Source organism: Mustela nigripes, chromosome 6 (genome assembly GCF_022355385.1).
Source record: "Mustela nigripes isolate SB6536 chromosome 6, MUSNIG.SB6536, whole genome shotgun sequence".
NCBI classification, from domain to species: domain Eukaryota; kingdom Metazoa; phylum Chordata; class Mammalia; order Carnivora; family Mustelidae; genus Mustela; species Mustela nigripes.
This window is the reverse complement of record NC_081562.1, coordinates 63,159,622-63,172,148: the sequence shown is the minus strand read 5'-3', so window position 1 is coordinate 63,172,148 and position 12,527 is coordinate 63,159,622. Positions and strand designations below refer to the sequence as shown.

The window sequence follows — 12,527 nt, the reverse complement described above, 5'->3', positions numbered from 1 at the left end:
TGTCCTCTTTTTTTGGACAGGCTGGCAATTCCTTCAACATCCCGGGTTTGTTGAAAGGAATCGGTCTGTTTAGACAGTCATCATCCAATATATCCTGAGAGAGGAGGGTCCTGTTAACCTGGCTGAGGGTTAGACACATTCTACAAGAGGCCCGCAGGTTCGGATCCTGATTTAGGGCCATAAAGGCTTGGACATATGGAACTTCAGTCCATTTGCCCTTTTTCCTGCAAAAGAGGTCTAACTGATAGATTGACCTGAAATTTAAAGTCCCATTTATGGGCCATTTTTCCCCATCTCCTAAGGAGTACTGAGGCCATTCAGTATTACAGAAGAAGATCATCTTTTTCTTTCTTAAAACTTGTAATTTGAATTGGTTCCAGTAGTTTAAGAGGCATCCCAAGGGAGAATTCTTGGGCACAGAAGAGGAGGATCCCATGTTCCTGAAAAAAGTAAAGAAGGCCCATTAACAAAATTTCCCCCAACTCCTGGGTGGCGTCCCACACAGGGTATGTCAGAGGTTTCTGGTGTCAAAAGTGACCGGAGACATCCCTCAACAAAAATCACTATTGATCACCATTCTACCTTCCCGTGAAGGCATTCCCGCCATAAAAGGCGTTGGAGGGGTGCCGGCATTCCTCTTCCCCATCGCATCCTAGGCTACAGATGGGTGCCTGGTAAATGGACTAAAATACTGTGCCATGTCATCCCATTGTGTCCTGAAAACTGAATACTATTTTGCCATTTTAACCCATGGAAATACTAGAAAAGTTTGGCAAGGGGAAATTACCCAATTTCATAGCTTTAAGTAGTTAGTATAAGAAACTGACAAGAAACAGTAAAGACTGAAATCCATCATGGTCTATGTGACATTCCAACACACGTGGTCCTTACAGCCAACTTCCCTAGGAAATGGTCCCTGGTTGTGTTAATCCAATCGGGTGCTCATTTTGGCCTGCTCCCAATGGAGGTCCCATGGCCAGAAGTGGCAAGACCAGGGAGGGGATCACATTAGATCAATCAGGAGGAAACCTCACATGGGAGTCTTAAGATTGGCAGCCATCCTGGGGACTAAGGTGGCTGTCCCATGCCCAAGAGAGACAACTCTATATAAGAATAGGAACAGAGAGAAGGCATCAAGTTTCTGGGTCTTATTACCATTCCAGTCCGGGTACTAACTTCCAGCTGAAAGGTAGACATTCTCCTCCCCTTGAGTAGCCATGGGCTAGAGGATTACAGCCTGAGCAATCGACATGCAAGTGTTCCAATAAGACCACACTCCTTGAAAAACCCTGAAATGAGAGTAAAGGGAAAAAAAGAGAAAAGTATTCACCAATTTTGCACTGAAGCTCAGAGTCTAGATGTAAAGATTCACAGCCCCATGTTAGCCACCAAATGACAAAGTTCTGGGATTTAGTTGAGGTTCAGTGGGGCGAGGTCTAGAGCTGATAACTAAGAAAGAATTCTTGAGATGTCTTTGCTGCAAAAAGGTGGTTTATTAAAGCATGGGGACAGGACCCATGGGCAAGAAGAGGTGCTGCCCCAGGGATGAGAGGAGTGGTCTATTATATACTTGTAAGTTGGGAAGGGGTTAGGGATGGCGTAAGTCTCCAAGGAATTTTGGAAGCAAGGTGTCCAGGACCTTGAGGGGCTAGTTATTGTTTGGGAGAAATGTTATTTATTACCAGTAATAAAAATCTTCTTGTGAGACCCTTTAGATGTATATCAGTGGGTCATGTGCTTGGGAATGACCGTCAACACTATTCTTGGAGGTTTAGAGATAAAGTTTCCTAAAGGAATTGTTAAAGTAGACTTACAGGATCCTAGTTGGGGTTAGGGGAGTCAGGCTAGGATTATCCTTTTGCCCTTAGCAAAGCCTCAAGGTGAAGGCATTTGAGTCCCTAGAGGAGAGCCACTCTGCCTGCTTCAAGGGCTTGACAGTAGGTAAGGAAATTTAATGATTTTCTTCTGCCTCTGTTTCCCACATCGTATTTGTAAGGTTGAGTTGCAGAATCCATTATCTTGTTTTTTTTATTTCAGATGAAAATTAACTAATAGAAGGAAAATATTTGGAAGTCATCACACAAAGAGTTATTATTGCTTCTACACATGCCTTACTGGCACTTAGTTGATTTGGTATTGGTTGAAATTATTTCAAATGGATACCACCAAGAGGCTATTCTTTTCTTGCAGAGCTAGGAGAGATTTGAAGGTTCTGGAAATGAACAACTTTCATAAGATTTTTTTTTTTTTTTGGTGCAGCCCTCTCTTTTTTTTAACATTCATCCAAGGGGAAGGATGATAAGTCTTCTTCTTCCCTAGTTTTGCCATAATAAAGGAAAGCCTTTATTCTTATTGAATATTAATAATAATAATAATAATAATATTCTATATTATTTATAGAATAATGTAAAATTAAACATATGTATTTCCCCCAAGTGATTTATAGTAACAAAAAACTATGTCTAGATACTTAACACAGGAAAAATCACAAACAAGACCATTTATTTTGTAAAACATTATATTCTTCTGTGATTGAGACATACCACTAAAGGCTGACAAACGAGGGGTGCCAAAAACCAGGTATTGCTTTTCAATGGTTATAGAGTTTCAGTTATGCAAGATGAAAAGCTCTAGAGGTCCAATGACCCCAAATATGCATTTAGTTAACAATTCCATAGTGTGCTTTCACCACAGCTAAAAAACAAATAAAAAACAAAGAATCCTGGTAGGGTTCTGATGAGTAGGCATGCAAGAAACTCAACTACATTTGTGCAAGAATGCATACTAAAGAATTACTTGACCCCTTTTGAATGCTGAGAAGGGGTTAGAGAAGGAAAATGTTTCTCCACTTAATAAAACTTGAGCAAGTTGTTTTCATTAACAGTGATGATTGATGGAGATTTATTGGTGACATTGCAGTCCCAGGAGCAGAAGTCACCGTACAAACAACACTGTGCTAACAAAAGGGGTTTGTTCACATGGCTGGCACTGGCAGGGCCACGAGGGTATGAAGAAACAACGCGTGCGTTCCCTGATTTGGAGCCAAAGTACTCAACAGTAATTGTGACATTAACTATTGGGTTTCATGATTTTTTTTTTTTAAATAAGGAAAATAGACTTAATTGATTCATTTATTTGTTTTCTCCATTAAAATTTTTTAAATGTGTCTGAAAAGCTGAAATGTTTTAGGGTATGCTTACTGTTAATTCAATCACATTTAACTTCTTCAAGTGCTTAGCTTCAAACACTACCTCTTACCCCAGTCAAGAAAACTGTTTATAAAATTTCTCTCAAGACAATAAACACATTTTGAACAAATCTTTGAGTCATGGTGATAAAAATTGCTCAAGATGGGTACATAGTATCATCATGCAGAGAAGGAACTAGAGAATTCCTGTTTGTGAGATTTTCTGTTTTACTATCTCCATCTTCTATCTCCTGTAGCCACCACATAGGAAAAATGAGCATTTAGAATAGTCATGACTTTAGCCACTAAAAAGAGTGAAGCTAACTTTGACCTGGAAGAGGAATAGGTTTTCTCCCTCTCTTATTGTTTGATTGGGTGACCATAATTGGGCTCAGATATTGGCAAGGAAAACGAAGGGAAAAAAAGAGAAGAGCAAGACTGGATTCTAAATCCTGAGAAGGAAGAAATGAGGACACTTGAGAGGTTTCTGATAAAAACAGATATATTACAAATGAAGACTGAAGACTAGCAGTTCCTATTCTTTTGAAAAATTAAACTTATCTATTGGTTTTTCCAAAATTAGTGCCATGTGCTTGCTCTATAATTAAGGTGGTTTGGCATTTTATGGGGGAGATTCCAGCATGAGTTTATTTGTAAGCTATTCAGTTTACCAAAACTGTCTTTAATAATTTTCACATATGATCTCTGAAGTTTTCACCATGTAGGTACCAGACAATTTGGATTTGGTCATATACTGTTCAGTTGTATTCTAATGTGTTTTATTTAAAAATTTTACCTCTTTCAATAAAAATATAAGTTCCTTGGGATTTGGGTCCAAGTGCTTTCCTAGTGGCTTACACCTTTATATTGTTTATATTGTCTATAAGACAGCTTACTTTCTTGTTCACTGCTAAAATCTTGTGCTTAGCCCTATGGTTGGTATGTAGCTGACTTTCAAGAAATGTTTATGTCTGTGAGAGGATGAGTAAAGAGAACTAAGCTCATACATAATTATTCAGTGGCTGTTGCCTTAATGCATGTAGGGAAGTGGGATTCAACAAATGTATAGAGGGAAAGCAATTAGGTTTTATAAATTAGTGTCACTGAGGATCAGCTATTAAATGGACAGTGTTCAGAGCATTTTAATATATTAATTCTGGGGATACTACTAAGATATCATTCTGGCAACTTGAAGTAGATTTAGTAGAATAAATACTGTCAGAGTGAGACACTTTGGTTTTGGTACAAAATAATGTCCTAGTTTCAAGACACAAGCAGACAAAATCTTTGCAAGGGTTAGTAGAATTTAATAGATTTTTAATTCATCTTGTTTTACATATAAAAATGTGTGACTAATATATATGTGTGTAAATACACATATATCTGTATTAATTATGTGTGTAGGCATATAGGACTCCACTTACATGTTTGGTCTTCTTCTAAACCTTACGTTCTAACTTGGAACTGTAGGGTTCTTTTCCAGATCATAGAATTATTTGTTATTTTTACTTAGGCTATTTCCATGATTAAAATTCCATATCTCCCCAGGTTTCCTTGAATCAGCAGTGCCCCAGAAAACGTTTCCCTTCCTGAGACTCCAGGGAAGTCTTGGAACGCAAAGAACTTGAAGAGGGAGCCTGGCCAAATAGAGATTTTTGAGCCTTGGTAGGATTGCTGAAGCAGATTTTTAGCACAAACACAAATCAAAGTCTTTGTGTACTTAAAAGCAGCATTTTCATGTAAGTCCAAAAAGCTCACTTTGGTTCTATTTGTTTGGCTAAAGAAATGAAAAGCTTTGTTTTAATCACGTGGTCATTATTTTGCAAGGGGACCATAGCAAATTATTCTAATATCTTTAATCTCACTAAAGAGTAACTAAAGTTATTTGATGTAACTTTCTCAATAGAAAATTAGCAACTAAATCTTCTCTAACGTCATTATTTTCTTCTAGATCTGAATCAAAGCTTCTTAGGTATTTTTGTAATACAATGGATTCTGATTGTTACTCAGATTCCGTGTTTCCCTCAAAAGAATAACGATTTATGATTTTTGTCAGTTAATAGATTTTTGTCTTCTTAAAAGGATAGAACTAAGAAATATCAAGATTTAAAACCTAAAGGCCTTGGAATACTCAGAAGAGCAACATGGCAGAAATTGAGAAAAGAATTGAAACCCATAGAATAAGATGTCTTTCCAAGTTGAAGGTATGGACTTGTGTGTGTGTGTGGCTATATGTACATGTACCTTTTTTTTTTTTTTTTAACCTAGAGCTTGTAAAGTTGCTCACATGGAGTGCTTGAATGTTAATGTCACATTAGTTGATATATTGATAATTTCTTGCTTTGCTGAGGTTGGTTTTAAACTAAGGGTTAAAGAGGGCTATCAATTCAGGCAATTTAATCAGAAATGATTTTGAGGAACTTAAATGGAAGATAAGATCTTAACATTTTCAGGCACATAATATATTACACCAGGATTTAATGTGTTGTATCAAAAGGCAATTTTAATGCTCACCCTTATGGAGTTTCTAGTCCATAGGAGTAGAGGGGTCTCTCCTGGAAAATGGTTCACTGGGCAGAAATGCTTTGTTGATCTGCATGCAATGATTACTTCAAAACGACCTAGTAAAACAAATGCTTACTTCAAGCTTTGGCAACATATCAATCATTCTCTGTAAGAATAATGCCCATTTTGTTAGCCGTTTCTGGTATTCTTGCCTATTTCAGAGCAAGTTCTTTTTGTATAGCTTCAAAGCCATTTGCCTTCAAAGAAAATTTGAATTTGTTTTTAAACCAAGGGATCTGGGAATTTGTCTGGATTCTTCAGCTAGTGCCAGCCAAGTGGCTTCCAGACTAAAACTGCCACCAATATTCTCCCTATCAAAGTTTGTTTTCACACACATGTAGGGAAAATTTACACATGTGCATAAAATTAGAGAATTATGATCTAGAACTAGAAAACTACTTTTGGCTAAAATGTCATATTAATTATTTTAAAAACTCCTCTTAAATTGTCCCCAAATTCTCTTATCCTTTTTCTAAAATTGAGTGGTTAAAAATAAGGATCTAGGTGTAGGCTCCCTGTGTTCATACCAAGATTCAACTGTATAATTGCCATGAGACCTTGGACAAGTTCCTTGATCTCTGTGTGCTTCAGCTTTTTTAGTTGAAATAGCTAACAACAATACTCCTATTTCATAGGATTTTTTCCCCCTTTACAAACTTGGAAAAATGACTAGAATATCGTAAACATTCAATATATATTAGGTATTATTATTGATAACATTATGTGTTAACTAACTGGAACTTAAATAAAAACGTGGAAGAAAAATTAATAGCATTTTATCATAGTATAAAAGTCAAGTAAGACAATCAGAGAAAGGCAATTATCACATGGTTTCACTCATATGTGGAATAAAAGAAATAGTGAAGAGGATCATAAGGGAAGGGAGGGAAAACTAAATGGGAAGAAATCAGAGAGGGAGACAAGCCATGAGAGACTCTTAACTCTGGAAAACAAACTAAGGGTTGCTGAAGGGGAGGTGGGTAGGGGGATGGGGTAACCGGATGATAGGCAGGGCACATGCGGTAATGAGCACTGGGTGTTATATGCAACTAATGAATTATTGAATACTATATCTGAAACTAATGATGTACTACTATATGTTGGCTAATTGAATTTAAATTTTAAAAAAGTCAAGTCAATTGCTCTTAATTTAATATTTGCTTACTTTGGAGTTTGGCAAGATTAAATATTGATGTTCTTGTGATGGAAAAATATTGAGAGGACATGCTTATCATGTGAAATTGGATTCCAAATGCCTAATAGTCAGATTTTTTTTTTCTTTTTGCTTCTCTAAACTTAGAAATATGCATATTAAACAAAATTCTTTAGAAAGCATCAGAAGACTGTACTCAAAATAAGTTTTCTTGGAACTCTGGGCAGTACTATTAAATACTAGTTAGACTAGCTACATAAAAATAGAGGCTATTTTACATACATATTTTGCATATATGAGTCAGAATAGCCACTAGTTGCTTTCACTTTGAGACTAGAACCAAACTGTTTCGGTTACCCATCTAGGTGTTTTAGGAAAAAACAATGGGGTCATGATTCACCTAGTTTCCTTCCTTAAAGTGTAAAAAAGAATTATTCTCCCAAATATAATTCACATGTTATTTGGTAGACATTACTTTTAAATATAAAACCTGAGTTATAAAATCATATGAAATTTTTTATTCTCAATCATGTGCTCTGCAAAGATTTATACTGTGAAGTTGGTTTCTACAAATGACATTTACTATAAAAGAATAATCAACTAGAGATATAGCCATATTATCTTTTCAGCCAAGTAATGGGTTTGACTCATACTGAGCTTGCTATTTAAATCTCCCAGGTCTTTTTCACATAAATTTCTATTCAGATTTCTCCAAATGAATTGGTATAGCCAACTCAGCTTAGGAGTATTTATTTAATTCTATTATATTTCATCTTATATTCAGCCTACTTTCAGCTCTGACCACTTCTTCAGGATGTTGCTGAATACTTATTCTGTCATTCATTCAGCAAACTTGTATTTGAGTGCCTACTAGTCTTTAAGTATTTACTAGACACCAAAGATACAAAGGTAAATAATATATGAATCCTATATTTGAATTATTCACAGTATAGTGAGGGAGGAGGTTATAGGCATCCAAGCACATACATAATGTGCATTATGATAAGAGCTACAATAGAAACAGTACACAGCAGGTAGGTAATGAGTGAGTAGTCAAGGCTGCCTGCGGAGGAGAGGGACAAGGAAGGCTCCACAATAGAAATGATGATAGAGTTGATAGTAGAAATAGAGTATACATTTATCAGGTGCATAAGGGGAAGAAAAACTTTACAAGTGGGATACCATCCTATAAAAGGCTCTTGAGACATGAAATGGCATGGTGAATTAAGAAACTGTAAGTAAACAGAACTGAGGAGACTATGCTGAGTGAAATAAGTCAAGCAGAGAGAGTCATTTATCATATGGTTTCACTGACTTGTGGAGCATAAGGAATAACACAGAGGACATTGGGAGAAGGAGAGAAGTGAGTTGGGGGAAATAAGAGGGGGAGACAAACCATGAGAGACTGTGAACACTGAGAAACACACTAAGGGTTTTGGAGGGGAGGGGGGTGAGGGGTTGGGTGAGCCCAGTGGTGGGTATTAAGGAGGGCACGTATTGCATGGAGCACTGGGTGTGGTGCATAAACAATGAATCTTGGAAAACTGAAAAAAAAAAAAGAAGAAGAAGAAGAAGCTGTAAGTAGTACATTATGTCCAGGGATAAGCAGCAGGAGATGATCCTGAGTTATAGATGAGACATTTTTTTGTCATCTAAAAAAGTAGAGATTTTTGTTTATGGGAAATCACTAAAACATTTCAAGAAGTGAAATCACATGCTAGTTATGCATTTTATTAATTCATTTGACAGATGTTTACTAAGCTCCAAATTAATGGTTGTGGCAAGTGGAGGGAGTGTAGGTATGGACAAGACTAGAGGCAACTAAGGAATGCTGGCAATTATCTCAGGAATGTGTACATTTGAGAGATTTCAGCATATGAGTGATAGGGAAAGCTATGGGAATAAGTGAGGTTTCTTAGGGAGAGCACATATAGCACAAAGAGTAGAAGGTATAAAACAAATCCCGAAGGGGCTGGCCAAAGAGAAGACTGAAAAAAGAGTCTAGAAGGTAGGTGGATATTTAGGTATACACGGAGGTAGGGAATTTCAGGAAGAAAAGAGTGATTAGTGGGGTCAAATCATTCAGAGACAACAGGTTAGTTGAGGACTGAGAAGTATCTGTTGAACATGGAAACTAAGAAGTTGTATTTGACCTTTCATGGAGTAGCTTCAGGAGAAGACAGACAGGAGGGAGATAAAGGGTGAATGGTAGGTTAGAGTCTAGACAATAAACCTACATTATTCTTCCAAATAGCCTGGTGTTAGCTGGAGTAGCAACTATCAGGGGTTAAGGAAAAAAATATTTTTTTAAAGACAGAAAATATCTTAGATATACTTATAGTGGGGAGAGAGGCAGTAAAGGGTGTGAGGTTGGAAATAGAGGAGAGAGTATTTACTGAAAAATCATAATCTCAAATGGGAAGAATGGATTCAAAAAGCGCGAGTGGAGGGATTTTATTGTAATGGAAAAGGGACACCTATCCTTCAAAGGCAGGAGGGGAATTAGAGAGGAAGAGATGGAGGTAAGTTTGATGACGACTGTTGCAGAGATCATTTGCTGGTCATAAAAAGCTCCTGACTGGGTTGAAGACTGAGAAATAGAAAAGATTGTTAATAATTTTGAAGGGTCTGTACAAGTGCAATATAAATTGAGGGGTTGGTTCAAGAATGGGAATTTGGCACGTGGAGGGGTGAGGATTTTAGTGATTTGAGTATGCTGGTTAGAGCATAGACTGAACAGTCTCCCAGGATGGAATTGTCATCAGGAAACGCCTTTAGGTGGGACCAAGGAAAAAGTCTATGGCATAGGGTTGGAAACCACCATTCAAGATGACCTAAATCTATTCATCACTAATTTGTTGGTGTTGAAGCAGTGCGTAATCTACCTAACTATAGTATTATCTAGTATATAAGACTTCTTTGCCAAATCGTCTACTGAAATCTAAGTCTGTTTCTTTCTAATTTAATAAAACTACCAAATTTTTTACTTTTCCATGTTTTCAGTGAGACCATACTAGCTTTTGGTGATCACAATGGTTCTATTTGTTAAGTTGTCCTTATTTTTTTTTTTATGGATCCCATCAACCTGACTGTCCTTTGAAACTATATCAGTATACAGGAAATGTAATTCAATGCATGGAAATTTATTGTATTCATACTCTTTTCTTATAGCAAATACCTGGTCAGTTTAGAAACATTTTTATAATGGTTATAGTTACTTTAATATAATATATGTAAATATATTATAACATATAACGTGGTTTTAAATAAATAAACTGGGAGTGAGCAGCAATCTAATTAATGTTGCATGACTTACCTATTATTTTGGAGAGAGCCTGAACAAATTTGCTATAGAAATAATGTCTTTTGTAATGCCATGTTCCTTTTTTTCTTATTGTATATGTCTTCTTTGTACTACAGGTATCATTATTGTGCTGAAGATCTATTTAAAACTATTAGTTATATCTTATTTAGAATGGCTGTCTCTGTGTATATACAAGATGTGCCTATAAAATAATGAGGCTACAACTACCTACAAAATTCAGTCCCACTTTGAGTTTTCAAAGAGATAACATGGCATGGAAGACCAGAAGAATGGACCACATTAAAAGTTTCTTGCATATTTAAGAGTTACTTATCTCGGAAACAATCAGTCTTATGGTAGAAGATATTTTGTCAACAGGTGGCAAATATAAACATACATGATCAAAAATAAACTTTTCCTGTGTTTTCTCACACTTTTTTCTCTGTAGATGTTTCTTCTGGCAATAACATGTGCATTTGTATCCAAAACACTCTCTGGATCTTATATGAATTCCATGCTCACACAAATAGAGAGACAATTCAACATCCCTACATCTCTAGTCGGATTTATTAACGGGAGCTTTGAGATTGGTAATGAATTATTTTTGCATTACTTCTTTTTATCTTTTATTTTATCTATAAAGCTACTTTGAATTTTATTCTCCTTACTTGCAATTTTAGGACATCTAATCTGAGTAACATGTTTTCCAAAAGGAATGAATAGCCTTGCTAACTTTGAAATATTCTTAGAAACAGTTAGTTTAAGTATTATCCCCCAAATAATAATCAAATATTGCCACATATCTCACCATTGGAATTTTTACTCTAATAGTTATTGGTTATCTAGTATGAGTAGCAGGGTACTTAGAATTTTTGTATCTAATCTATCATTTGATAAATTTTAAAAGTCCCATCTTCCTATTTAGAAGATACACATCATGGAAAACAAAGGAATCTGTTTTCTAGAGGAAAACATGAATATTTTTCTTCTGCTGTTCTGGGAAGTTAACAATTCTTTCTAAGTGCAGAAGGAAAAAGAAACTGTTTTTCTATCTCCCTGAATTTATTTCAGAAACAGACTCTAGGAAAGAATAGAATCTATTCTTACTATCTGCTTTTTGTGGAGGACTGGGAAGATGTGAAGACACAGGAAGAATGAGGAAGAGAAAGACTTCTATAAACAAAGCTGCGTAGAACTATGAACACCTTTCTTTCAGTTTTAGAGTAGCTTCTACCTCCTCCAAGGTGCAAGTTATCTTTAATATACTTATTCAATATCTGAAAGAAAAACTGGGTTTGAGGAGAGGGATAACGGAAACAGGTGATGTTTGATCTTGTTTGTCTCCTAGTGTTCAACCACCCCCCCCCCAGACACAACTCTGCACCACTCATATGCTGGATCCTGGGGATGGAGAAAAGATATAACTCTTTATACAGTCCAGCTTGGACCCAGCTCACAATCCAAGGGATGGCATTGATGTACAATAATAATTTTAATTGAATGCAGTAAGTTTGGTAGTATAGGTAGATGCAAAGTCCTATAAGAACACACATCAGGGACACAGCCTTACTTGGGGAAGATGTTGAAGGATAAGTAAAAAGTTTTCTAGGTGAAGAAACAAGGATGTATGTGAAGGGAATTTCAATAGAAGAAGCTTAAGGGCGAGGTAGCATAGTAATTTGTATGGGGAGTAACATTCAGCCCAATATTATTGACTCACAAAGCTTATGTGGAATTTATTAAAATAGGAGTCTGGAGAAATGGGCAGGGGTGAGAAATGGACTATGGTTAGCCTTGTATGCTTGCTATGGAATTTACATAAAATAAAAATTATAAAAGTAAAAAAAAAACTTTGAGTAAAGTCATCAAAATATTAAAATGACTGTCATATAGTAATATTTGTGCTTACTAATATACTAAATATAATATCTACACTAATTTTTAAAGTAATAAGTAGGGTTGATATTTTGAGGTATCTGCAACAACTATAATATCGTAAGCAAATATCTGTAACTTCTATTGGTGACAATCTGTGACAAAATCTTAAGTACTGTTAATGCTACATAGTTTATACCTACTCTCACTATCAAAGAAAATGCTAATATTAATTTTAATTAAAACTTAGTGAAAATAAAAGACACAACTTTTTTTCCTCACGCAAGTTCATGGAACCCTGATTTCTATTCATGGACTCCTTGAGGTTTGTTTATACACCACAGGTTAAAAGCAGCTATTTAAAACAAAGGTCAGGGGCGCCTGGGTGGCTCAGTGGGTTGAGCCTCTACCTTTGGCTCAGGTCATGATCTCAGGGTGCTGGG

General features: G+C 36.1%; 1 protein-coding gene across 3 annotated transcripts in view; it reads left to right on the top strand.

Annotated features, from left to right (window-relative positions):
- Positions 1-12,527, top strand: part of SLCO1A2 (solute carrier organic anion transporter family member 1A2) — a 117,333-nt gene that overhangs the window by 67,971 nt on the left and 36,835 nt on the right. Inside the window, exons 2-4 of one of the 3 annotated variants that reach the window (XM_059402695.1) lie at positions 4,736-4,926; positions 5,275-5,391; positions 10,658-10,799. In XM_059402695.1, the coding sequence (XP_059258678.1) occupies positions 5,332-5,391; positions 10,658-10,799 (202 nt within the window). In that variant the 5' untranslated portion in view covers positions 4,736-4,926; positions 5,275-5,331. Of the gene's footprint in view, positions 1-4,735; positions 4,927-5,017; positions 5,392-10,657; positions 10,800-12,527 lie in introns of those variants that run through there. The other 2 variants (XM_059402694.1, XM_059402696.1) reach the window with 2 other exon arrangements.